Source organism: Pinus tabuliformis, chromosome 3_1 (assembly GCF_031772625.1).
Source record: "Pinus tabuliformis cultivar Carrire ecotype Pingquan chromosome 3_1, CPIR1, whole genome shotgun sequence".
Classification (NCBI taxonomy): domain Eukaryota; kingdom Viridiplantae; phylum Streptophyta; class Pinopsida; order Pinales; family Pinaceae; genus Pinus; species Pinus tabuliformis.
This window is the reverse complement of record NC_142301.1, coordinates 511,127,719-511,155,396: the sequence shown is the minus strand read 5'-3', so window position 1 is coordinate 511,155,396 and position 27,678 is coordinate 511,127,719. Positions and strand designations below refer to the sequence as shown.

At 41.3% G+C, this 27,678-nt stretch overlaps 1 protein-coding gene across 3 annotated transcripts in view; it reads left to right on the top strand.

Moving 5' to 3' along the window:
* Window positions 1-27,678, top strand: part of LOC149188053 (D-2-hydroxyglutarate dehydrogenase, mitochondrial-like) — a 455,451-nt gene that overhangs the window by 326,726 nt on the left and 101,047 nt on the right. For all 3 annotated transcript variants that reach the window (XM_089411557.1, XM_089411558.1, XM_089411556.1), the window contains one exon: window positions 7,223-7,303. In XM_089411557.1, the coding sequence (XP_089267683.1) occupies window positions 7,223-7,303 (81 nt within the window). The remainder of the gene's footprint in view (window positions 1-7,222; window positions 7,304-27,678) is intronic.

The following is a 27,678-nucleotide window of genomic DNA, read 5'->3' as shown; positions in this document are numbered from 1 at the left end:
CCCTATTGTACTCAGAAAGATTGAATAATAATATAACCCTTAGAATAACTGCACTGGTTTTCCCGCATTGGGTTTTTCCGGGGACATTTGTCCAAAAATAACGGTGTCACTTGTGTGATTGTTTTATTTCTGTTGATGATATGTAGATGTTGTGATTGTATTGTGTTTATTTCGATATTTAAATGTTTTAAATAACTTGTTCATAATTTACAAGTAGAAGAAATAAACCAGTAGAATACAGATTAATTTTCTAACGGATAGACTTAGAAAATTCAAGATGTTATCAGAGGGTGGTTGCAGATCACAGGAGAGCTGAAGACATCAACTGAGCAGAGCATTTGCAGCAGAATCAACTATCTCGAGTGATAGTAGCTGATCCTTGTCGAAGCGACAGAGGAAGGGTTGACGTAGAGGGCTGCGTCATCAGTCTGGGCCAGAGAGAGGCCAACGCAGAGGCTGAGGAGGGGCAGAGAGAGGCTCACGCAGAGACCAGGAGCGCTGACGCAGTTGGACGAGGGAATTGTTTTTGCCGGTGCCAGGATTACGCAGAGCCAAGAGGCTCAATCCTTCAGTTGCTAGGGAGAAGGAAGCTGTGGGAAGTTTGCTGGAGCAAAGTTGGTGGGGTACTATGGTTAGAATAGTACCTAACGGGGCAATACCAAGGTAGAGGAAGTCGCTGTCGAGGTGGATTTTTAGCGAAGGAATCTAGATCAGTGTTGCAGTTGCACAGATGATTAGAGAGGGGCAACCTGACGGTTGGCAGAAGGATTTTCAGGAGGGATATCGGGACTTAGAGGGAGTCCAGAAGAGAACTTCCAGACGGGAAGTAGAGAGACTCAGCAGGAGTCGAACCGAGAACTTCCAGACGGGAAGTAGAGAGACTCAGTAGGAGTCGAACCGAGAACTTCCAGGCAGGAAGTAGAGAGACTCGGAGGAGTCGACAGAGAGCAGCGAGATGGCCGTGAATGGGCTGAGAGATCAGGACAGGCTGGACGGAGCGTCCAACTTTGTGGTCTGGAAGGCCAGGATCTTGTCCATTCTAGACGGACATGTTATCAAGGGCTTCGCCTTGAGAGTGATGGTTATCCTAGTTGACCCGGTAGCTAATGAAAGGTATGAGGAGGCAATGGCTAAGGCAAAGTGTATCATCCTTGATGGGGTCAAGGATCATGTGGTCCCACATATTGCTAAGAAGGAAACGACAAAGGAAATGTGGGACACTTTGAGGACATTGTACCAAAATACTTCCACGTAGAGGAAGATGCTCCTGGAGAATCAGCTAAGGTCATACCAGATGCAGAAAGGAGAGAAAATAGATGTCTTCCTTGGTCGGTTGAAGGAGATCCGTGACCAACTGACTTCCATAGGGGCCACACTGGATCAAGAGTTGATATTTCTGATTACTGACTTGATTTCCTAAGCAAACCTCGCCCCAAAAAATCAAATTATTGATCTCTCTTGGTGTATCTCTAATTGACCCTCAAGCCTCCTCTTATAATTTTCCTGTTGATGATTCAGCGACTGAGATTAAGTCCCTAATCAACGGGTAAGATTAGAACTGGCTTGATCCTCGTCACTTAGAACTTTCTCACCCATATTTTATTAATACACATTAATATTTTTATTTTCCTAAGTTTAGACTTAGGAACTCATTAAAAATATTAATTATTTTAATAACTCTTCATCCGGGTGGAATTTCTCCAAACGATTTCTGGGTCTTGGAGATCTCATGTGCCTTAGCCTCTCCACCAAATTTCATGGCTAGAGTACATCCGATGCTACCCAATTATTAGTGGCATTGCTAGCAGCATAACAGACGTAGCGTTTGAGAGGGAGATGAAGTATAGATGCAACAATGACAGTGATAGTGTCGTGGGCAGCAGTACAGTAGCAGCTGCAGTGTAGAAAGGAGGTGCTTCAAAAACAGAGCAACATGCAGGTGGACATTGTTGCTAGAGCACTTTGCTTGCTAAGAGGGATTGTTAGTTTTTGGTAGCATCGTAAGTGCTCTAGCCTTGAAAATTGGTGGAAAGGCTAAGGCACATGAGTTCTAAAGAACCCAGAAATTGTTTGGTGAAATTCCACCCGGATTGTATTTTATTAAAATAATTAATATTTTTAATGGAGTTCCTAAGTCTAAACTTAAGGAAATTAAAATATTAATGGGTATTAATCAAAATATGGGTGAGAATGATCTAGAAGGTGGATCAAGTCATATTTTAATCTTAGCCATTGATTAGAGACTTAATCCCGACCGTTGAAAACTTAATAGAAAAGTATAAAATGGAGGTTTGGGGTTTATTTGAAACACACAGAGAGATTGAGGAAATCGATTTTTGGAGGTGAGAAGTTCTCAGGAGGAAAATCGATTGGGGAGATCTTGCAGCAGTGGGGCAGTGAGAATTCGGAAGGATTTTCCAGAGAATACTGACAGAGAGGCGGAGAGAGTTTGCAGAGAGGCAATGCAGTAGCCTGGAGAGTTGATGCAGAAAAGCTGTCTGTCACGTAGAATCCAGAACCACTGGAACAGTTGAAACTGCTGGAACAACCAGGAAAGCTGACATAGAGGCAACACATTAGTCGGGAGAGTTGATGCAGAAAAGCTATCTGTCACGCAGAATCCAAAACTGTTAGAACAACTAGAACTGCCAAGAACGGTTGGAACTGCTGGAAACTTCCGGAACTGCCACGAATTACCGGAACAGTCGGGAGAGCTGACGCAGAGGGCATAGAAGGTGACATAGGGTTGACGCAGAGCCAACGCAGAAATAGTTGGGGTTAGCTAGTATTGTGCGAGATCAGTCGAAATTCTGCCATTGTGTCCAAAAATAAGTGTTTCCTATGTATCTTGTTCTTTGCTCTGTTTTTTGTTTCATGAGATCAAATATTTAGTTAAGTGTAGGCTGCATAAGTAATTTACTTCAGTATTCAAAAGAATAACTTGATGATTTAAAAATCAAGTAGGTGAAGTAGATTCAGATTTGCTGCAGTAGGGGTTCCTTTGAGTCTAGGAATTTTCACATTGGTGCCTCAAAATTTACAAGGTTGGAGCCTTGGAAGTCTAAGTCGGTGCTTGGAAAATACAGGTTGGAGATTGGGAGATTGAAGATTGGTGTCTTCATCTAGGGTTGGAGCCCTATATATATTGTACTTGATTTATTGTAAAGAAGAAATAAATAAAAGCATTTATTCTTATTGTTCATTTTGTGTTCTAAATATAAATGATCTAACTGGTAAAAGTAACAATTGAAAAGAAATATTGATTCATCCCCCCTCTTAGTATTTCCAACATAGCAAGATCGACCTTGACTCCGAAATAACAGAGTCCATCACAACTAGTCTCTGAAACTCTGCTATATACGCCTCAGCATTGCCTATCAGTCTCGAGTTAGCCAAAGCCCGGAAGTGTAGCTTTGGGTCCTTCCAGTCAAATCTCTTTGATATTTTGGACGTAACCAACCTGTGGTACCACCATTATTGTGCATCTTCGTCCAAGTGTAGAGTGGAGGGCCTAATAACATCGGTCTCTTGCATGGGGTTCAAATGGAGGTGGGTGTCCAACTTTTGTATCCATGCCCTAGCCAAACTCTTGGCTGGCCCATCAAAGTTCGGGAGTGTAGTCTTCCCTGCTAACTTTTGCTTATCCTAGTTCTGATTTTGTTGACTGCCTTTGTATGATGTTCTGGCTCTTGATGTGTGCTTTTCCTTGATATGAATAAAATCTCCAAATGATAAAACCCTCTTGATCCTGGGGTCCAACACATCATACTGATTAATCCCATCTTCGAAGGATCTCATCAAATATGCAAAGGTGTCCGGATATCTCTCCCCTTCAGGTTCATCTAGAAAATGAGGCATGGTAGGATAACTAGTCTGGCCATATGTGTGGGTGTGGTTCTGTTGAAATGTGTGTGGCTTCCTTCTACTGTCCAGGAACCACCTTCTCCATTATTGAGTTGACCCTACTGGTTTTGTATTTGCATTCCCATCATTTGTTTCATAATCTCTAGAACCTGCTGGTTCCACCTCCTCAATTATTGGTTCTGCCTCACTGAATCCTCTAGAAACTATCTTTGACTATCTTGTTTAGGCTGCATGTTGCCTTCCTGGTTCTCCATGTGCTCCTTGGCATGTTTAGGATTTGTTTATGAAAACAGGTCGAGTTCTTCTCCCCTACCTCAACCTCTCCCTTTGCCTCTGCCTTTGCCTCTGTGAAACACTACAACATACCTGGGTGGCATCACCTGCTATTTTTCCCACAACTAGCCATGAACATGCTTTGATACCACTATAATATTCCAACTAGGAAATAATAGTGAAAATCAAGAACATGCACTAAGCTATAGCAATAAAAATTTTAAACATGCATGCACAATCAGTAAACAAAATAAACTGGGCAAGAAAGTTGAACCATTTTATTAATATCACTAGAAACTGGGTACAATAGAGTAAGAACAATGGAACCTGGGCTTGCTTCTGCAAGCAATGCAAAACCTAGGTGAAAATGTGTAGACCCAAGTGTTGGAAATGGCCCAAACCAGTAGCTCGCATTGCCAAGGAAATTTTGCAACTCCCGCTGGAAAGGAGCTAGATTTTTTGCCCTCAAAATTGATCAAAAAAGCTTTCAATAATAGCTCCAACCTTCACACACCAAACCCACAAAAGCCCAGAAAAACCATCGGCTGATTCTAGTTGACCTAGAAATCCCCAAGAAGTGTGAATTGCCCAGGTTGGCTAGCTCCTCGCACTGCAAGAATAACACTGTTGATTGAAGCCCAAATCCTCTAATGCAAAGTCCCTGGAATTACTGCAAAATTCTTCTCTGGAAATGGGTCTTCTCTTTAGGCCCCAACTCTAACAATCTTTGCTTCCTCCAAACCCTACGTAGTGACTGCTCAATGACTTCTGTGCACAATCATAATTAGACAAATTCGGCCCAGAAAACACCCTCAACTCTTGCAAATACCCGGGATCTCTAACCAACTGAAGCTGCCCCAAATAGCCTATATGAGCTGCCTTCTACACCAAAGGGAACATGAAAAACTGGGTAAATCTCCTACAATATGCTCAAGGGAAGCCCTGAATTAGACTCCCAAGTTTCCTCACTAGGGAGACACTCGAAGTTCTCTGAAATGAGGGTGGAATTCCACCTAAAATTCCTGTGCTAAGCAACACTTCTCTTCTTGTGCTCAACAACTCCAAGAGAGTTCGATTTCTGAAATAGAATAGGCAGAGGATACAAATTGAAGGCCTCCTTGTGATATTTATAAGTGCTAATTCTCTCTCCCTTGGCGGGCCCCAATTTCTACTAGCTCACACTTCTTTTTCTCTCTCCTCCCTCCTCTAGTGCGAATTCCTCATGTGGTTCGAACTCTCTCCTTGTGGCCCCCACATTCCACTAGCATAATAATTTTCCCCTTCTTTCTCATGCACATGACCTCCCTAGCCACCAAAAATCGAGTGGGGATCTACTTAACCCACTTATCCATCTCCAAACATCAAAATCTTCTCCTAATGTCAAACTTGCAAAAATGGGAATATGCTTAGCAAAATTATTTAGTGGGGATATCACATTTTCTTCTTGGCAACATAAGCCCCCTTTGATTCACCTTGACTGCATTGCCCTTGTTGGATTTGGCACTAATCTCTACTTCTTTAATTCACCTCTTTTATATCCTAAAATACCAAGAACATTGTTTTATGAAAGCTACTCTAGCTTTGCCTTGTACCTCATTGCTTAGCTTTAGCTTTGGTAATTCTATTGGGGATACCCTCCTTGAGTCGGAGAAGAGCTGGCCTAAAGTGAAGGTGATAAGTTACTTAGGTGACAATGATGGCTATCCTAGGAGTTGTCTCTTGGGTTGTGCTTTGTGGATTAGGGCTTTTATCATCAAGTTCAACTTGGGAGGTGACTGGTGCCTTGGAAGACAACTTTATGCATATCTAGAGTGCTATATGTTAATGATGCATTTTAATGATGCATTACAAGTGCTTATGCATGTTAGTCAAACTGTAGGGATAAAGCATGCTTAAGAGAAAACCTCCCATGCAGTAGAAATAACATGGTTATTTGACGTTAATTGTTATTCCTTAGGAATCCAAAACAAACATGGTCCTAGCTCACTAATCTAAGACTCCATCAACTTGGCATGTCCTTCCATCAGTCCTACACACATTTAGAAAGTGAAAAATAGTTGTATTTTTAAGTTTTTTACCTTTGAAACTATATATAAGTGTGGTGTAATCTATTAATTATGCCATTCCCATTGGATATGATTATATTGCCATAGGTTGCAATTTATTCATGACTTCATTGTGATTGATAAGTGCTATACCTCAATATGATGTAATAAATTAAGAGTTTCACATCAGTGTAGAGGCAGAGGCAGTACAAGCTTATATAACGATTCTAATGCCAAATCTAAGGCTGCTGATGATGTATTTATGAAAACAATTATTTTTTATATGCATGAGCAATAAATGCAGTCATGCAAAAAATGTTTTATTTTGAAAGATAAAGAAAGCTAAGACACAAAGAAGTACCTGAATAATTACAGATCCTCTCTAAAGCATCTAGCAAGAATTTCAGGTTAGTTTTATCCCATGTAACTGAACCCAGCTAAGAAATTGAGCATTGCTTTTAGGTGCTAAAGAATGACTTTGTTTCTGTTTCGCTCTTTTGATTACGTCCCTAATGGCTAGAATCTAGATTTTATTTAATCCTATATTAGTGAACCCAGCAAAGGAATTGAGCATTTTTTTAGGTGTTAGAGAATGACTTTTGCTTTGTTTCTTCTTTGAATATTTCGATTTCATCCTTCTTGCTAGAGTCTAGATAACGTAAAGACCATAAAAAGAGGGACTCATGCCTGATTTTTATTTTTGGTCAGTTTCTCCATAACCATACAAGTAATTGTTATTTTAAATGTTAATTAGGTCCTGAAGTACAATTGTTTTTTGAATCCCACAGGACAGAAGATGGTCACCATGGATATTAAATTTATCATTTAAAATTTAGATCTGTTGGTTTTGACATATTTGGCTAGGAATGCAAAAGAAAACATAAAAAAAAAAAAGATTTAACCATTGCTATTGAAGTCTTCATTGCTTAACTCCATAATTGGTAAATGATCAGATGCAGATTTATTTGTATAAAATGTGTGTATGACAGAGAACCTTTGCTAATTAGGTTGTTTAAAAAAATTCTACTTGCTGGTTGCAGAGACTTCTGTCTGAAGCTAAAAGGAAATTGGGAGAGATTATCTCAGCATTCGAATTTTTGGATCTTGCTTCTTTGGACATGGTAAACTGATTTTAATTTAAAATTGTCTTTGTAGTCATTTATGAAGATCATGGTGTGTAGTTACTAGTGATCACAGTTTTATTTTATTTTTTATTACCGCCTGAAATTCACATGATACTCCTTTCATGCTAAGAATTCATATTTTTGTTTAGATGCATTATTCTAAACACCTGTTATCGCATCTCAAATTTGGAGGAAAATCAGTGGGTTTTGAAATGTACCCTGTTACCCATTATACTAGTGGGGGTACCTATACATTCATTGCAGCATTTTTGCTTCATTGTAAGCCCAATGTCATAGGTTAAAGCCATGAAACAATCATGTGAGGCCTTGTTTGGTCAGATCCATTGTCGATGCCTATGAGTTTACTTTTGTTCCATTCGTCCTAGATAGAGCTGGAGGATCTTTAATGGGCCTACTTGAAGACTCATGGTTTTAGAAAATCCTTTATTTTGTAGGGGCGATCACTAGTGTAGGGGCTAGTCCATCCCATGTCAGGTGTGTTGTCACTCGAATTGTACAGGCACTGTGACAACGGCTCAAGGTGGGAGCTATCCCTCTGATCCCCGCCCACTCCGTTCTAGTTGTCTCCCAACAATAGGCTATGGGGGGTAGTCCCTATGGAAGGATATGATGAAAGACAAGTTGGGAACCAACTTGTTCAGGAGACACAGTTGAGTGGCCTAGCTACTCGGTTAAATTTAGCAAGACTTAAGGATTTAACTAGATTTAGAAATTAGACCAATGCCTTATGGAGTCACAATTCTTGCTTATTACAAATCAAAGCCAAGTAACCAGATGGACAACCACTGCTTAAACGATAGACTAACCTATATGAAATGCAAGACCTAAGATCTAATTGTAATGCAAGGATCTTGGTTACTTTTAAGTTATATGCTTAGTCTAAACGAAACCTCCCTCTTAACTGTTTTGAGACCAGTCTTTAGAGTGTTGAAGAAAAGTGTAACTAGGTTTGGTATTTGTCAAAGTAATTTTGATCTTTGTACTTGTCAAGAAAAAGAAATATTATTTTTGTAAATTATAAGAATGAGTTTCTTGCTCATTCCATAGGTCTAGGAAAGTCAAAGAGTCAAAGAGCTCTTCTTGAGCATTTATGTAATATATATGGGTCAACCGAATGTCTAAGAACAACCCTCCAAGACCAACACAATCATCTTGAAGACAAGCAAGCAAAACAATGAAAAGCACAGTCACGTCGACCAACAAATGAATTAAAGGGGAGTCATGTCGGTTCACAAAATAAGACACATCGGTTCACTGGGAAATGTCGGCTTGATATGGAGACACAACACCTATAAATAGGTAGCTAAAGTCTCTGCAAAAGGACAAAGAAACATATCGCATTTTCTCTCTGAAGAAGCTCAGATGGGTACAGGTCTGTAACTTTGCATACTTTGAAGGAACACTCTCTCGAATGAGTACAATATAGATACCATCTCGGACTCACCTGTGTTAGTTTTTGGTAGCATTGGAAGTGTTCTAGCCTTGAAAATTGGTGGAGAGGCTAAGACACATGAGTTCTAAAGAACCTAGAAACCGTTTGGTGAAATTCCACCCAGATTGTATTTTATTAAAATAATTAATATTTTTAATGAGGTTCCTAAGTCTAAACTTAGGGAAATTAAAATATTAATGTGTATTATTTAAAATATGGGTGAGAATGATCTAAAAGGCAGATCAAGTCATGTTTTAATCTTAGCCATTGATTAGAGACTTAATCTCGGTCGTTTAAGACTCAACAAGAAAAGTATAAATTGGAGGCTTGGGGTTCATTCGGAAACACACACACTGAGAGAGAATTGATCTAGAGTTTGATTTATGGGGCTAGGAAGCTGAGAAATTCGAACAAAGTGATCATTCAGCAGCAGAGGGGCAAAGAAAATCTGGGAGAAGGACTTTCTGGAGAATACTGACGGAGAGAGCTCGCAAAGAGGCAGTGTAGTATCTGGGAGAGCTGATGCTGGGCCAGTCTGGACCCACATAGTCTTGACACAGAGCCAGAAAGGCCTACGCAGAGCAGAAAAGCTTCTTGTCATGTAGAATCCAGAACTGTTGGGAACAACCGGAACTGCTGAGAATTGCCAGAACAATCGGGATAGCTGACGCAAAGGGAAGAGAAGTTGACACAGGGCTGACGTAGAGCCTACGCAGGTCCAACGCAGAAATAGCCGGTGTTAGCCAGTCTTGTGCCGGATCAGCTGGAATTCTGCCAAGTGAAGTGAGGTAAAACTCACTCAGATTTTCCGCCGGTATTTTTCTCTGTAAAGGATTGCTAGATGAGCATCCTATATTTGTATTTAGATATTTCTACTACATAATAATAAACCCTCAGAACTACTGCATCGGTTTTTCCCGCATTGGGTTTTTCTGGGGACTATTGTGTCCAAAAATAAGTGTCCTATGTATCTTGTTCTTTGCTCTGCTTTCTGTTTCATGAGATCAAATATTTAATTAGTGTAGGCTACAGAAATAATTTTCTTTAGTATTTAGAAGAATAACTTGATGAATGTAATTTAAAAATCAAGTAGGTGAAGTAGATTCAGATTTGCTGTAGTAGGGGTTCCTTCAGTGTAGGAATTTTCACAACCTCAAATCTCGCAAATAAGTCTCAATCTCCTCCTCATTACAAGCCTCGGTGCATTGCTGATGCAGTCCACTCCTCAGTGGAAAGAGATGATAAGAATTTTCGGTGAAATGATAAGTGAAGTCACAAGTATACACCCTCGGCAAGAAGGATCTCTGTCTCAGCTTACATACATCATAGACACAATCACTATCTCGATGATCACAGTCACATAGTCTTGATGTATTCATAAGGAAGAGGATCGATGTGATCTCTGTTGTAATGCAGTAGCCATGAAGCTCATAGCTATGATGAGTCTCTCAGTGGAAGTACAGGAATATTCTCAGTGATGTTGCAGCAGTAATGTATGTCTCCATGGTGCAGTGAAGATGATGATTTCAGCAGTATGAAGAAGAGGATTGGTGGCTTGGTCTTGGAGTGGCTCAGTTAGTCAAGGGTCATGGTCTTGGTGTTCGTCAATTGGAATCTCTATAAGAATAATTTTATGTGGGTTTTCCTCTCCAAGAGGGAGAGGTTTTGGCCATGGTAGAATGCCAACTTATTTTGTTCTTGTCTCTTTGTTATGGTAGTTATTTAATGACTAAAAGAAGATACACTAATTATTACCGAGCTAAGCATTAATAGTTATCATGTAAAGAAGAATCTCATTAACCCCGTGCCCTAGATTCTTCAACATGGTATTAGAGCTATGGTTGCAGTCTAAGGAAGGGAATAAAAGAGACACTTAAAAGATCAGTCTCCAACCAACATCCAGAAAAGTCAATATCAATCTCAGTTAAGGTGAAGGAGGACACACTCTGTATCAACATCCATATGAAAATGTTGAAGTTTCTAAGTCTACCAGTTAGAAACCCTCCATGCACTTTTTTTGATTTATTCCTACCTACTTGTTTTGTTACTTAATAAGTTATTTATCATGTAAATACTGAAAATAAACACTAGTGCATGCTCAACATATTACAGATCAACAACTAAAGGAAACATAAACAATCACACCAAATGACATCGTTATTTTTGGACCAATGTCCTCAAAAAAACCCAATGCGGAAAAACTGATGCAGCTATCTGAGGGTTTTCTTATTAAGCAATATTAGAGTACAATCTGGGTGCCGAAACTAGCCTACCCAACAGAGAATTTCCTTGGCGATAATACCTCTTAGTTTGAGACAAATTTCCTGGCTAAAACCACGGATAATCCTTTCGGTAGCTTCTCAACTCCAATCTGCCCCAGAAACCCCAGTGTCTGCCTTTCTGGACTGCACCAGCCCCTCTCTGCCTAGCGCTGGCCCTGTGTCACCCCGGATGGGTATGCATCAGCCTTAGGAGGCCCTGCGTCAGCCTTTTGGCCCTCTCTCTGAGGCTCTGCGCAGCTCCCGGCTACCTCTGCATGGCCCTGCGTGAGCCTTGACTGCTACTGCGTCACTCTCTCTGGCTCCTGCGTTGCTCTCTTGACACTATCTCTGCCTCTCTGTCTCTCTGTACTCAATGCACCTTAGCTGAAACTCCAATCACTCATTCTATCTCTCTTAGCAAACCCCGCTCTAGAGAATAGAATGATTGATCACTCTGGTGTGTTCTCCAAGTAACTCTCAAGCCTCCTCTTATACTTTTCCTGTTGACATCTCAACGACCGATATTAAGTCCCTAATCAATAGCTAAGATTAGATTTGGCTTGATCCATGTCTTTTGGACCACTCTAACACAAATTCATATTAATACACATTAATATTTTATTTTTCCTTAAGTTTAGACTTAGGGACTCCATTAAAAATATTAATTATTTTAATATCTCCTAATCTGTTTAGAATATGCCCAAACCCTTTCTGTGTATTGGAGATCTTATGTGCCCCAACCTCTCCACCAAATTTCGTGGCTAGAGAACATCCGATGCTACCCCAAATCAACACTCCCTCTTAGCGAGGACTGTGCTCTAACAATACCCCTCACTGAGTATTACTTTGATCATTAGGCATCGAAACCTATGTTGATGCTAGGCCTTCCTGCCCACCATCCTCTGCACTACTACCTCCTGTACTGCTGACCATGGTTCTGCCACTGCCACTACTGCATCTGTACGACAGCTCCCTCTACATCCGTGCTGTTGTTGGTCCTTCCTCCTAGCACTGCATCTGCACTGCAACTCCCTCTGCATCTGTGCTGCTGCTGGTCCTTCCTCCCAACACTACATCTGCACTGCACCTCCTCTCATCATGTTGCATCGTGCTGCCCACTGCTACACTGCAACTCAGTTACTGAGAAGTAAGTAACTGATCTCCCAACTGACCTCCCTGTTGGGCTAGAAACACCCTTTGATGTTGAAGCTCCCTCTGTCGCTGACAAGTGCTCCCTCTCTGACCTCTATGATGCTGCAACAACTCCCTGCATCTCACACCGTTCCACACCTCTCTGTGCCTTCCTGCACTGGTGCAACACTCCTGTGCGTCTCGCACTGTTGTAGCATGCTAGCCTCGTGCTGTCCTGGGACTCCTGCACTGTAGCTCTCTCTGCTGCTCCATTCGCATCCATCTTTACCCGACTCAGCTAGTCTTGCTACTCCTCTTTGGGGCTCCTGTAGGAAGGTCTAATCCAAGACGCTGGGTATCTCGAGGATCTTGCCCCTCATCGCTTGTAGTCCATCTGACTACAGCTTGATGTCTACTCGCTTCCAGTCAAATGGCATGTGAGCACTCATGGCACACAGAACAGAAAGGATCCTGGCCTTCCAGATGACAAAGTTGGATGCCTCATCCAACCTGTCCGGATCCCTCAGCCCATTCATGGCCATCTCTTTGCTCTTCTTGTTGACTCCTCTGAGTTTGCTTCCCATCTGGAAGTTCTCTGTTTGATTCCTGCTGAGTCTACTTCCTGTCTGGAAGTTCTCTGTTCGACTCCTGCTGAGTCTACTTCCCTTCTGGAAGTTCTCTGTTCGACTCATGTTGAGTCTCTCCACTTCCCGTCTGGAGGTTCTCGATTCGACTCCTACTGAGTCTCTCCACTTCTCGTCTGGAAGTTCTCTTCTTGACTCCCTCCAAATCCTGATTTCCCACCTGGAAATCCTTTTGCCAACGTCAAGTTGCCCCTCTCTGATCGTTTGTGCAACAACAACATTGATCCGGATTCCTTGGCCAGAAACCTTCCTCGGCAGCAACTCCCTCTACCTTGGCCTTGCCCTGTTAGGTATTGTTTTGACTACAGTACCTCATTAGCTCCACTCTACAATGTTCCCACAGCCTTCTAAACCCGAACAACCTGAAGGTGAGAGCTCCTAGGCTCTGTGCAATCCCGGCACCAGCAACCCAACCTCCTCAACCAACTGTGTCAGCCCTCCTAGCTTCTGCGTGAGGCTCCCTTTGCCTTCCTTAGCCTCTATGCTGCCTCTTCCTAGCTCACCCTTGATGACGCAGTCACTGTGTCACCCTTCCCTTGTTGTTGCTCTGCTAGAAACAACTTCTGTCACCTTGAGACAACTGTTTTCTTCTGTTATTGCTCAGCTCGGCTGATGTCCTCACTCCTCCTGTGATCTGCGATCACACTCTGATACCGTGTTGAAGTTTCTAAGTCTACCAGTTAGAAACCCTCCATGCACTTTATCTGATTTATTCCTACGTACTTTTTTTGTTACTTAACAAGTTATTTACCATGTAAATACTGAAAATAAACACTAGTGCATGCTCAACATATTACAAATCAACAACTGAAGGAAACAGAAACAATCACACCAAATGACACCGTTATTTTTGGACCAATGTCCACGGAAAAACCCAATGCGGGAAAATGGGTGCAGCTATCTGAGGGTTTTCTTATTAAGCAATATCAGAGTACAATCTGGGTGTTGAAACTGACCTACCCAATAGAGAATTTCCTTGGCAGTAATACCTCTCAGTTTGAGACAAATTTCCCGGCTGAAACCCCAAATAATCCTTCCGGTAGCTCCTTAGCTCCAATCTGCCCCAGAAACCCCAATGTCTGCCTTTCGAGACTGCGTCAGCCCCTCTCTGCCCAACGCTGGCCCTGCGTCATCCCGGATGGGTCTGCGTCAGCCCCTCTCTGCCCAACGCTGGCCCTGCGTCATCCCGGATGGGTCTGCGTCAGCCTTCTGGCCCTCTGCGTTAACAATGCTGGCCTCTCTGAGGCTCTGCGTAGCTCCCGGCTACCTCTGCGTGGCCCTGCGTGAGCCCTGGTTGCTACTGCGTCACTCTCTCTGGCTCCTGCATTGCTCTCCCAACACTATCTCTGCCTCTCCGTCTCTTTGTACTCAATGCCCCTCAGCTGAAACTCTGATCACTGATTCTATCTCTCTTAGCAAATCCTGCTCTAGAGAATAGAATGACTGATCACTCTGGTGTGTTCTCCAAGTGACTCTCAAGCCTCCTCTTATACTTTTCATGTTGACATCTCAATGGCTGAGATTAAGTGCCTAATCAACGGCTGAGATTAAGTCCCTAATCAACGGCTGAGATTAAGTCTCTAATCAATGACTAAGATTAGATCTGGCCAACTTATTTTGTTCTTGTCTCTTTTTTATGGTAGTTATTTAATGATTAAAAGAAGGTACACTAATTATTAACAAGCTAAGCATTAATAGTTATCATGTAAAGAATAATCTCATTAACTCTGTGCCCTAGATTCTTCAACATGGTATCAGAGCTATGGTTGCAGTCTAAGGAAGGGCATAAAAGAGACACTTAAAAGATCAGTCTTCAACCAACAACAGCAAGACAAGTCAATATCAATCTCAGTTAAGGTGAAGGAGGACACACTCTGTATCAACATCCGTATGCAAACACTATCTCCGCATTCCTGTCTTGGTCTCCTCATGACTATAGTATTCAACGCAGTCACTGTAATACCATCTCAGCATGCTCGAAGGAGAGAAATACACTATCTCGGTTTCGGTAATCTCTCAACATAGTCTCGAAATACATGTAATGAAAATTGTAGCACACCTTTGTCAAGGCTTCAGATAGATGTAATAAGAGAACTTTGATGATCGAACAAAGACATACTTTGTCTCATCACAGTCATAATCGAATATAGTCATAACGAATCTCAGTACAATTGTGACACGCATTGTCACGGTTTGGATGAAAGCCATGATCTCGAAGTGCATAGATGATCTCAATAAAGAAACAGTGAAGGTCTCAGGAAAAATGTGACAATAAAGGATGCAACAGTGTTGAAGCTCGGGTGGGGACAAAGTATATAGTCTCACATAGATGGAGAGGATCATTGAAGCACTCATGGTCTAGACATAAATTATAATCTCAGTTTTGATGCTAAATTACAAGAGTAAGTCTCGAGGTCCTTACTACCATGATGTCATTCAAACAAAATATTGTTGATTCGAAAAAAGAAGACAGTCTCGGTAATAAGATAGTCTCTCTATACACTGTGAAAATTCTATGCAGCAACTGATTTACTGTTTTTACTTATTCCACACTAAATTATTTATGAAATTACTTCAATAAACATTAAAATAAATATTGCTGTAGATATCACACCGTAATACAGAAACAAACATATGCACAAGAATCAACACATTGACACAGTTATTTTGGACAACAGTCCCTGGAAAAACCCAATGTGGGAAAACCGGTGCAGCAAGGGAGGTTTTTATTATTCAACAATTCTTCAATACAACAGGGTGCCAAACTGGCTTACCCATAGAGAAAAAAATAAAAAATACTCCAGCACTTCTCCCAATCCTAGCGTCATCCCGGCTGACCTCTGTGTGGCTCTCAGACCCTTTGCGTCAGCCCCTGCTTGAATGTGTCAGCCCTGGGCCTCTCTGTGTCACCCACACAAGCCCAGTTAATGACTGCGCAGTCTCCTGCTGCCTCTACGTCTGCCTCTCCTACCTCAGCGCTAATCTCTAGTGGCTGATCCCGTCTCTCTGTTACGTACTTGCTACCTCCTGATTGCTCACCAGACCACTGGTTCAATTTCTCAGCTAGCCCCGCTCCAGAAATTGAACTGATTGGTCTCCCTCAGTGTGTTCCCAAGTGACCCTCAAGCCTCCTCTTATACTTTTCTCGTTGACAAATCAACGGTCGAGATTAAGTCCCTAATCAACGGCTAAGATTAGATCTGGATTGATCCATGACTTTTGGACCATTCTAACATAGTTTTATATTAATTCACATTAATATTTTATTTTCCCTAAGTTTAGACTTAGGGACTTAATTAAAAATATTAATTATTTTAATATCTCCCAAACTGTTTAGAATTTGCCCAAACCATTTCTGGGTATTGGAGATCTCATGTGCTTTAGCCTCTCCACCAATTTTCGTGGCTAGAGTACATCCGATGCTACCCCAAATAAACACTCCCTCTTAGCGAGGACTGTGCTCTAGTAATACTCCTCACTGAGTATCACCCTGATCATTCGGCATCAGTCCCTGTGCTGATGCTAAGCCTCCCTGCCCAACATCCTCTGCATTGCTGCATCCTGTACTGCTGCCCATGGCTCTGCCACTGCCACTGCTACATCTGTATGACAACTCCCTCTGCATCTGTGTTGCTGCTGGTCCTTTCTCCCAACACTGCATCCGCACTGCAACTCCCTCTGCATCCATGCTACAATCACTCCCATTTCTGCTTCTGAAACTGGTTTTTCACCATCCCCATCTTTTCCCTGAAGTAGTCAAACTTTATCCTTCCAAGGGCCTTGGTGAGGATGTTTGCGACCTGTTCTCCTGTAGGAGTGTAGCTCAACTATATAGCTCCTTGTTGGACACAGTCTCTGACAAAGTGACACCGGATATCAATATGCTTCGACCTATCATGAAACACTAGGTTCTCAGAGAGATTGATGCAACTCTGATTGTCGCACATGATCCTGGTCGCCTCCATATTCTTTCTGAATAGGTTCACCAGCAGTTGTCTAAGCCATATGGCCTCACACGAAGCTATGCTTGCTGCCATATATTCTTCCTCAGATGAGCTCAGAGCCACAGACTTCTGTTTCCTACTATACTAAGAGGTCATTCCTGATCCAATGTTGAAATAGTACCCAGAGTTACTTTTCCGATCCACTGAACTTCCTACCCAATTTGCGTCAGTAAATCCACTCAAACTTATATCCTTACCTTTAGTGTACAAGAGCCCATAATCGACTGTTCCTTGTAAATACCTGAGAACGTGTTTGGCTACTGCCCAACGTGTCCTCTTTGGTTCCACCATGAACTGACTGAGGGTGTTTACAGTGTAGCAAATGTCTAGCCTGGTATTGACCAGATACATCAGGGACCCTATGAGCTGCCTGCATAGGGTGGGATCGACATCCTTGTCTTCTGATGCATCAATCTTCTTCCAGTTGGTGACCATTGGCGTAGCCATAGGTCTATAGTCCTCCATCCTGAATCTTTTTAGGATTTCTGTAGCATACCTCCCTTGCCCAAGGAAGATTTCTCCCATCTGCTGCCAAACTTCCAACCCTAGGAAGTAGCGCATTCGTCCCAAATCCTTCATATCGAATTTTGTGGCCAAATTCTTCTTGCAGTCCCCAATGAGTCTGGATGATCCTGTTAGAAAGAGATCATCCACATACAATACTTAGATTAGTGGCTCATTCTCTACAACCAGATAGTAGAGATTCGGATCCACATCACTTTTGACAAATCCCATCTTCTAACAGTAGCCGTCTATTCGACCATACCATGCTCTCGGTGCCTATTTCAGCCCATACAACGATTTTTTCAATCTGCATACATGAGACTTCTTCTCATGAGTTTCAAAACCCTCTAGTTGTTCAATGTATACCTCTTCTTCTATTACCCCGTTTAGAAATGTCGTTTTGACATCTATCTGATGGATCCCCCATCCCATCTCGGCTGCAAGAGATATCATGGTCCTAATAGATGTATACCTGGCTACCGGTGTGAAGGTCTCCTCATAGTCAATCCCTTCCTTTTGAGCATACACCTTAGCCACAAACCTGGCCTTGTATTTCTCAACACTGTCGTCTGCAGCGTATTTGATCTTGTAGATCCATCTTGAACCTACCACTAATCTGTCTTGAGGCCTTAGCACCACCTCCCAGACATTGTTTACCATTATGGAGTTGTATTCCTATACCATCACATGTAGCCAAACCTGATGTTGAGCTGCCTCCTTGAAATTGGTTAGCTCTCCATCCTGAGCTACTAATGCCTGATATCTATCTGGCTGTTTTCGCTCCCTCTTATTGTTCCTTGGCGCACCGATGAAGTCCTCTGCATCTCGCAGAATTTGACGAAGTTCCCTACTAGTTCTTTCTTTGCAAGCAGGTACTTCTGTTTGCTCCTCCTCATCCTGAGAATCTTCCTATTCTGAGGAAGATTTCTTTACTTCTGTTGGTTGAAGAGGCTTAACCAACGACTACTCCTCGGAAGGCATCTCGCGAGATCTTCTGAAATCCTTGTCCTCCATGAACTTTACATCTATTTTACTACTACCTTCCTGCTCCTTGGAAGATAGATTCTGTATGCCTTAGCGTTCTCTCTATATCCCACCAGATATCCCTTTTCTGCAGTCTGATCCAGCTTCTTCCTCTTTTCTTTGGGTATGCGACAATTTACTAAACTCACAAATATCCGGAAATGATTGACTTCAGGTGTCTTCCCTGTGAAGACTTTCTTTGGAGTAATCTTGCCCAATGCCCGATGAGGAGTCTTGTTCTGAACATAGAATGCTATGTTGCATGCTTCCGCCCACAGGAATTTTGGCATATCCTGATCATACATCATGGCCCTAGCTGCTTCTACAATAGTCCTGTTCTTTCTTTTTGCTACCCCATTCTGCTCCGGATTGTAGGGAGTTGTCCACTCTCTTTTGATGCCCTCCTTAGCGCAAAAATCAGTGAAGTCCTTATCGACATATTCTCCACCATTATCTGAGCGCAAAACTTTTATTTTCTTCCCAATCAGATTCTCCACCAGAGCCTTGAACTCCTTGAATCGACAGAAAACCTCATCCTTGGTTTTTAGAAAATAAATCCAAGTTTTCCTTGAGTGGTCATCAATGAAGGTAAGGAAATACTTGGCACCACTGAGAGCTTTGATGGACATAGGTCCGTAGATATCTGATTGTATCAATCCTAGTACACTCTTGGCCTTGTGTTTGCTCCTAGGATATGCTGCCTTGGCATACTTTTCTAGAGCACATCCCCTGCATACATCATCTCGTTCCGTACTCAGATCCGGAACTTCTGTCACAGTGCTCCTGAGAATTCTCAGAGCTCCATGGTGCAAGTGACTCATTCTTCTGTGCCATAGTTCGTTCAAGTCATTTTCTCCATGACTGCCTATTAGTGCCATTGGTGATTCTAGTTGTAATCTATACAACCGATTACTTTTGATCCTGATCTGCACTTTCTTTTTCCAGCTCGGGTGTTTGACGTATACCTTCTCCTTGATGAAGTAGATGTCATAGCCCTTGCCTTGTAGTTGTGACATGGAAAGTAAGTTCATCCCCAATCCTGGTACATGCAACACATTTGTAGCACGAAACCATTCTCCCGATTTTGTCTGAAAGACTATGGTACCCTTCCCTACTGGAGTACACTTTGCCTTGTTCCCCATGGTGATCTGAAAGTTCATCTTCTCTTCTCGATATTCTGAGAAACACTCCCTGATTCATGTCATATGCCACGAGGCTCCACTGTCTATATACCATACATGCCACTTCTTCTTCCATCCTGGAAGTGAACATAGAGAAATCGAAATCTCTTTCTCTTGTGCAATCTTCTGATAATCGGTGTGAGTCCCCTGACGTGGATGCCTTTGTATCGTGGTCTCGATCCATAACAAATTTTCCCTTCCTGTCTCTGATTACTCGCTCTGATACCATGTGAAAATTCTATCATTGCAGCAACTGATTTACTTTTCCTACTTATTCCATAATAAGTTATTTATGAAATTACTTCAATAAACATTAAAATAAATACTGCTGCAAATATCACACTGTAATCTAGAAACAAACATATGCACAAGAATCAACACATTGACACAATTATTTTGGACAACAGTCCCCGGAAAAACCCAATGTGGGAAAACCGGTGCACTAAGGGAGGTTTTTATTATTCAGTAATTCTTCAGTACAACAGGGTGCCAAACTGGCTTACCCACAAAAAAAATAAAAAATAAAAATCTCTAACACTTCTCTCAATCCCAACATTAGCGTGACTGACCTCTGCGTGGCTCTCAGACACTCTGAGTCAGTCCTAGGCCTCTTTGCGTCATCCACGCAGGCCGAGTTAATGACTGCGCAGTCTCCCGCTGCCTCTGCATCTGCCTATCCTACCTCAGCGCTGATCTCGTCTCTCTGTTCCGTACTTGCTGCCTCCTAACTACTCACCAGACCACTGTTTCAATTTCTTAGCTAACCCCGCTCCAGAAATTGAATTGATTGGTCTCCCTCAGTGTGTTCTCCAAGTGACTCTCAAGCCTCCTCTTATACTTTTCTCGTCGACAAATCAATGGCCGAGATTAAGTCCCTAATCAACGGCTAGGATTAGATCTGGCTTGATCCATGACTTTTGAATCATTCTAACACAGTTTTATATTAATTCACATTAATATTTTATTTTCCCTAAGTTTAGACTTAGGGACTTCATTAAAAATATTAATTATTTTAATATCTTCGAAATTGTTTAGAATCTGCCCAAACCATTTCTGGGTATTGGAGATCTCATGTGCTTTAGCCTCTCCACCAATTTTCGTGGCTATAGCACATCCGATGCTACCCGAAATCAACATACACAATCCAGTTACCATCTCTGTCTATGTTATTCGGTGGCAAGTTTGGGCTCACATCACAGTACCTCTCTACATACTTCACATGTATAGTGTTCATAAGTACAATGTCACAGCAATATACTTTTCACAATTTCGGATCTTGTCTATGAACATGATCTCAATGGCATGGCACTCGGATCAGAATATGAGTCTATCTATATCATAGTTTGGATGATGCTCGATATAGAAGTCTGTTGATACACTCCTGGGAATACTAAGCATGATAAAGTTCACTTGTGGAATAGCAATATCTCTAGCATGACAACAATGTGTTCAAATGTAGGAGTCGAAAGTACCTTGAAGATGAATTAGGAGTCAAGATGATCTCAAGATCATAAAGTAGTTTCGGTGATGTCAAGATCACAAATGTCATAATGCTAGAAGGTCTCTAAAGAAGTTTTTGGTAAAAGGATATGGTTCATGATGGGCAGCTCAAGCAAAGGAAGCATCAAGGTGAAGATCTCCTCTTCACATGCCAAGTAAGTATCTCTCATGTTTAATCAATTTTTGGTTTAATGACTTTGGTTTGCAAGGTAATGGAAATGCTAGAGGATAATCATAATCCTCATAAAAAGGTCCTTGCATGAAATAAGGATGATAGTTATGGTCCTCATAAGATGAGTGAAGTCGTTGCATGAGGTCTCCTTTGAATTCATAAGGTAGACATTAGGGAAGCTAGAAAAGGAATTACAAACAATATGATTCTTAAAAGAACATTGATAGAAGGAAAAGAAAATTCATGTCACTGGATAAGATGGAAGAAGCTGAATGCAACCCATGGTAAGAGGTGTGAAAATTTCTGAATGTAACAAACCAGAAATCCTACTGCAGTAAACTGATTTGCATTACCTACTTGTGTTTTTCATTTAAAAAGTTATTTTCAGAAATATTCGAAATATTAATGCAAATACACTGCAACCTACACCAATATACAAATCAAGTACTGAAAAATAAATGAGACAAACACACAAAGGACACCCTTATTTTTGGAATAAACATCCCCGGAAAAACCCAAAGCGGGAAAACTAGTACAACAGCTTTGAGGGTTTTCTATTATTAAGCAGTAGTTCTAAATATCATTGTTGGTTTCCCTCCTGGCAAACTAGTGACAGAGAAATACAATGGCAGAAAAACCTGAGTGAGTTTTACCTCACTTCACCTGGGAGATTCCGGCTGATCCAGCGACAAAACTGGCTATCCCCGGCTACAACTGTGTTGCCCCTTTGCTGTAACTGCATGGGCCTGCGTGGAGCTCTCTAAGGCTCTGCGTCAGCTCTTCTGCCCACTGTGTCAACTTTCCCGGTTGTTCCGACAGTTCTCGACAGTTTCGACTCTCTGCGTGGAAGGCAACTTTCTCCCTCTGCGTTGGCCCTTTTGGCTCTGCGTCAAGGCTGCATGGGCCCAGACTGGCCCAACGTTAGCTCTCCTGGCTACTGTGTTGCCTCCACAAGCTTCTCTCCGCCTCTCTATCAGTATTCCCGAACTATCCCTGCCCCTCAGCTGCAAGATCTCCCCAATCGATTTTCCTCCTGAGAACTTCTCACCTTAGAAAATCGATTTCCTCAATCTCTCTGTGTGTGTTCTCCAACTGACCCCAAGCCTTCCTTTATACTTTTCCTGTTGAGAAATCAACGGTCGTGATCTAATCTCTAATCAACAACTAAGATTAAATTAGACTTGATCCTCGTCTCTTAGAAGCTTCTCACCCATATTTTCATTAATACCCATTAATATCTTCATTTTCCTAAGTTTAGACTTCGGAACCCCATTAAATATATTAATTATTTTAATAAAATACAATTCGGGTGGAATTTCACCAAACGATTTATGGGTCTTGGAGATCTCATGCGTTCTATCCCTTCCACAAAATTTCGGAGCTAGAGCACATCCGATGCTATCCAAAAATCAACACTCCCTCTTAGCGAGGAATGTGCTCTAGCAATACTTCCCAATAGAAGTATCACACTGATCCACGACATCGGTCCTCTGCACTGCTGATGCTCGGTTTGCTGCCCCTCATCCACTGCGCTGTTACAATATGTACTGCTGCCCATGACACTGCCACTGCCACTGCTGCATTTGTACTGCAACTCCCTCATAATATGCTGTATCATGCTGCCCATAGCATTGCCATTGCTATTTATTGTACTACAACTCAGTTGCTGAGATGTAAGCAACTGAAAAGTCACCCAAAAGATGACATGTTGCTCAGTCTGGATGTCCCTGGACGTTGAAGCTACTTCTGCTGCTAATCTGTGCCGACCCTCTGATGCCAATGCGTTGCTGTTGTATTTGTTTTGTGCTTCCTGCAATGTTGCAACACTCCAATGCGTTGCTTCAGACTTTGATCACTCTAGCTTTGTCACTGTTACTCCATCATCCCTCACATCCACTGACTCTCGTCATTCTGCTACTGTCATTAAGGGCTTTGTCCAATGTCGACCACTATGTGTCAACTTCCCATAGTAGTACACCCCCTTTTTTCGCAAAAGGGATAACGCTTAATCGACATGTCCGTGCCATTCGACAGTTATCATCGACATGATCATATTATGTTGTAAACCCAGTCTACATGTGTGAATTGTAAATAATCTTAGCAAAGTTGAGTCATGTATGTAAATTGCCTAGGTGGACCTAATTTTCTAGTGATAATCTATGTTCCGGAAGGTTTTTTGTATCACCGATCCATGATCGGCAGAGGTTTCCTTCAACCTGACCCCAAAGCCGGAATTAATTTTGTCATTAGAATCTTAGAAGAATCCTAGTGCATTGATCTGCTAGATTATATTTGGCCGCAGAACTGGGTGGTCTATGAGGGTCTATGTCAAATGGGTTTTCCCCCTTGAGATGTAAAATTGTAAAAGTCATGATGTAAAGTGTCTTGAGGGTTAGAAAATATTTAAATCCCCTCATAAGTCCTAAGTCCTAGGTGATTTTTCCAAAGGCTAAGTTTGAGGATCCATTAAAAATAATAATAATAATAATTAAAAATAAAAAAATAAAAAATAAATAATAATAATTAAAAAAAAAAATAAAAAAAATAAAAAAAATAATAGAATAAAAACTTAAAAAAAATAATAAAATAATAATAAGTCAAATTTTTGAGTAAATAAATGCAGAATTGCAATTTTTTAATATATTAAAAATTCGACGGCTGAGATTAAAAGATGTTTTGATCCTCATCAACGGTGGAGATCATTTTGACATGGATCACTCGAACTAGCCGTTGGGAATTTTTCCTTTAAATAGGGTGCTAGGGGTCATTTGAGATCATTCGATTTGTGAGTCTTGTGCTGAAGAAAGCTCTCTTGTAAACTTTTTCTAGTGCTAATAAAGAAAGACTTTGGGGTTGAAATCTTGCTGGTGTTACTCTCCTGAAGTGCTGTGAGCTGTTTTATTTTCTGCATATTTTTATCTTTCAGCCATTAGTACTAGCTTGATGTAGAGTATTGTTGAACACAGGTATCTTGTTCACTTACTACGGTTTGAATGGTAATAAGATTTCTGCTAACTGAAATAATGGCAAGTATCTCCATTGCATCTGGAATCTAGTATTGTTTTTTCCCTCTTTGTTGATGGTTGAAGTGAGCTATGCAGGAAACCCTTATTGAGAAGATCAGTGGGCCTTTGGGGAAGTTCTCGACTGAACCAACCAATTCCCGCAAGCATTCTCTTGCAGAGCCCAGTCAGTTTCGATCCTGGGTTTATCATTTAAGTTTATTTTATGAATGCATGAGAGTTTTTCTAAAGTATCTCATAGTAAATCTGAAATTTTGAGAATATTACTGTTGATTATTGATAAATCTGGCTGTTTAAGAGTCGAAAAGTTGTAAATGCTGTAATTGTTTAGCTGATTTAGGGCTTTAGTTTCATTTTCTGCACATATTATTTTTGGGTGTTTGTCTTTCCATTACAGGTTGCAGGGTTTTCTGAAGATTTCTGAGGGTTTATCCAAACTGTTTTGCTGTCCAAAGGTTTCAATTTCAGTTGTTTTCAGATCTGGAGGGTTTCGATTGTATTGCAGGAAGAAAGTTCTCGAAAAAAAAATTTGTGACCTGGGTAAAGCCCTTGCCGCTTTGCTAGCTGCCTGTACGCTGCCATAGCTACAAAAAATAAATCGCTGCACTCACATCCCTCTGCCGCAGTGTCATCTTTTCTCTCTGCGTTTTCACTCCAGCACTCAACGTATCAATCCCTGTAATCATTTTTCATTACCCCCGTTGCTCAGCCTTCATCTTAGCTCCTCCTGTGGTTTTTCCCTTGCTCAATCGTTGGTTTCTGCAGCACGTTTCTCCATCAACACCCTCACGCAACTCTCTTCTCCCTCCTTGCTGCTGCAGCTTCATCGCATCCCCCTCTGCCTGCGTCAAGCTCCTTCATCTCTCCACGCTGCTAGATCTGCATATTCCAGGCACCTGCAAACAACAAGCAAGCGTGGGTTTCTTATTGTGTTGATGCGGCAAGCAAAAAACTCAAGACGCTGCCATTTCTGCGTTGATTCCACGCTCAGCTTGTTGGGTTCTCAACTGCAAACAAAAACCCAAAACGCTGCCTCTTCTACGCTCAGCGTTCAGTATTCTTCTCACACTTCACTCCTACGCAGACTCCCTCCACCGTCCATTGCTCAGTCTCCTTAGCCGCTGCTGCACCTGCCCACGCACAACGCAGAAATCGTTGAAATTATACGACGTGGGTAAGAATTAAATGGGTTCTCGTGGGCATTGGTTAAATTTTTTTTTTTTTAGCTTCAATTCAAATGTGAGTTCATTAAAATTAACGTTAGATTTTAAAATTAAAAGTCTAGCTTTAGATCAATTTCTTTCAGTGTCATTTAAATCTTTTAATTTTGAGTTTTAAAATCACAAATAAAATTAATAAAAAAAGGGAATTAAAAAGGGTTTTTTTTTTTTTTGAGTTAGTTAGTGTTAGTTCATTTAGATTTAGATTTATATTTTAGATTTAGTTTTAAATTTCTTTTTGTTTGGATATGTTTCCTTTTAGTCATATTTCAAAAAAATATATATATAAAAATTTTAACTTTTTTTTTTAATTTTAATTTATACAGAAAAGTTGAAGTTTTAGATTTTAATTTTTCTATAGTTTAATTTAGTTTTATTTTTTATATCAAAAAATCAAATAAAAAATAAAAAAATCATAAAAAATAAAAAGTCCTCGTTTTTTTTTAGACTTTAGTTAGGATTTTAGTTTTATTTAATTTTTAGATTTAAGTTTTGTTTAATTTTTAGATTTAAAGTTTTATTTTATGGTCTTAGATCAGATTTTAATTTAGGATTTCAATTTCTTTCTATTTTGATATTTTAGCCTTACAAAAAAAAATACTTTCAAAAAGCATAAAAAGTAATTTTTAGAGTTTTTATTTTGTTCTATAGTTTTGGTTTAAGTTTCATCTATTTAAACTTTAGCTTTTGTTTAGCTCAGTTTTGTTTTATTTGAAAATATAAAGATACAAAATATTTTGGAAATTGTTTGCCAGTTTCAGTCTTGGCTCAGGGATTTATTATGTTTTATCTTTTCTGCTGAGGCTAAAATTTTGATGTGGGAATAATATTTATCATTTCTTTATATGGTTAAACATGCTTAAATGTTCATTTGAAGATTAACTACATGAATGTGATCTCTGGTTAGCACTTTACGTGGTTGTTTAAAGTATTTTAATTTTCGAAATTTTAATTGTTGGAGTATCATTAAGCCATTAAACATTTATTGATTATCTCGCATTTGGTAAAAAGTTAAGCTTTGTTTGATGGTAAATGATTGTTAATGAGCTCATATTTCTGCAACATTTGATAAATAATCGTTTCATCATTCATTTCATAAGGCACTGGTCTATTAACTTAATAAAATCAATTTAGTGCTTGTTTCCTCTCCTGTCTCCCAACCCAACTGGTCCACAGTTGGTCATCCATTGTCCCGTAGGGTCTACCCCCCTTAGCCACGGGAGACAGGCTTAAACGGAGAGATCGGGGATTAGGGTGACAACCCCCGGCCAAGGAGACGGGAGTTGCTACCGAGGGTTTCTAGCCGAGAAATCCGGATCAGTGGTGCGGCTGCACATACGATCAGAGTGGGGGGCATCTCGACATGGGCAGAAGGATTTCCAGGAGGGAAATCGAGACTCAAAGGGAGTCCAGAAGAGAACTTCCAGACAGGAAGTAGAGAGACTCAGCAGGAGTCGAACCGAGAACTTCCAGACAGGAAGTAGAGAGACTCAGCAAGAGTCGAACCGAGAACTTCTAGACGGGAAGTAGAGAGACTCAGTAGGAGTAGAACCGAAAACTTCCACACGGGAAGTGGAGAGACTTAGCAAGAGTCGAACCGAGAACTTCCAGGCTGGAAGTAGTGAGACTCGGAGGAGTTGACAGAGGAGACAAATGATGACTATGCCATGAGTGCTCACACGCCACTTGAGTGAAAGTGGGGAGACATCTAGTTGTAGCCAGACAAACTATAGGCGATGAGGGGTAGGATCCTCGAGGCACCCAGCCTCTTGGATTACACCTTGCTATGGGAGCCCCGATGAGGAGTAGCAGTACTTGCGGATGTCAGTAGAGACGGATGAGGTTGGAGTGACAGAGGGAGCAATAGTGCAGGATTCCTAGGACAATGTGACGCAGCAGTGCGGGAAGAATGGGAGTGTTGCACCAGTGCAGGATGGCACAGAGATTTGTGCAATGGTGCGAGATGCATGGAGTAGTTGCAGTAGCGCAGAGGTCAGAGAGGGAGCACTTGTCAGCGACAAAGGGAGTTTTCAGCTTTATGGGTGTCTTTAGCCTGACAAAGATGTCGAAGTTGGGAGATCAGTTACTTACTTATCAGTAACTGAGTTGCAGTGCAGCAGTTAGCAGTGGTAGTGCTATGGGCAACACGATGCGGAAGGATGAGAGGGAGCTACCATACGGATGTAGCAGTGGCAGTGGCAGGGCCATGGGTAGCAGTACAAGATGCAGCAGTGCAAATGATGGGCAACAGGCCTA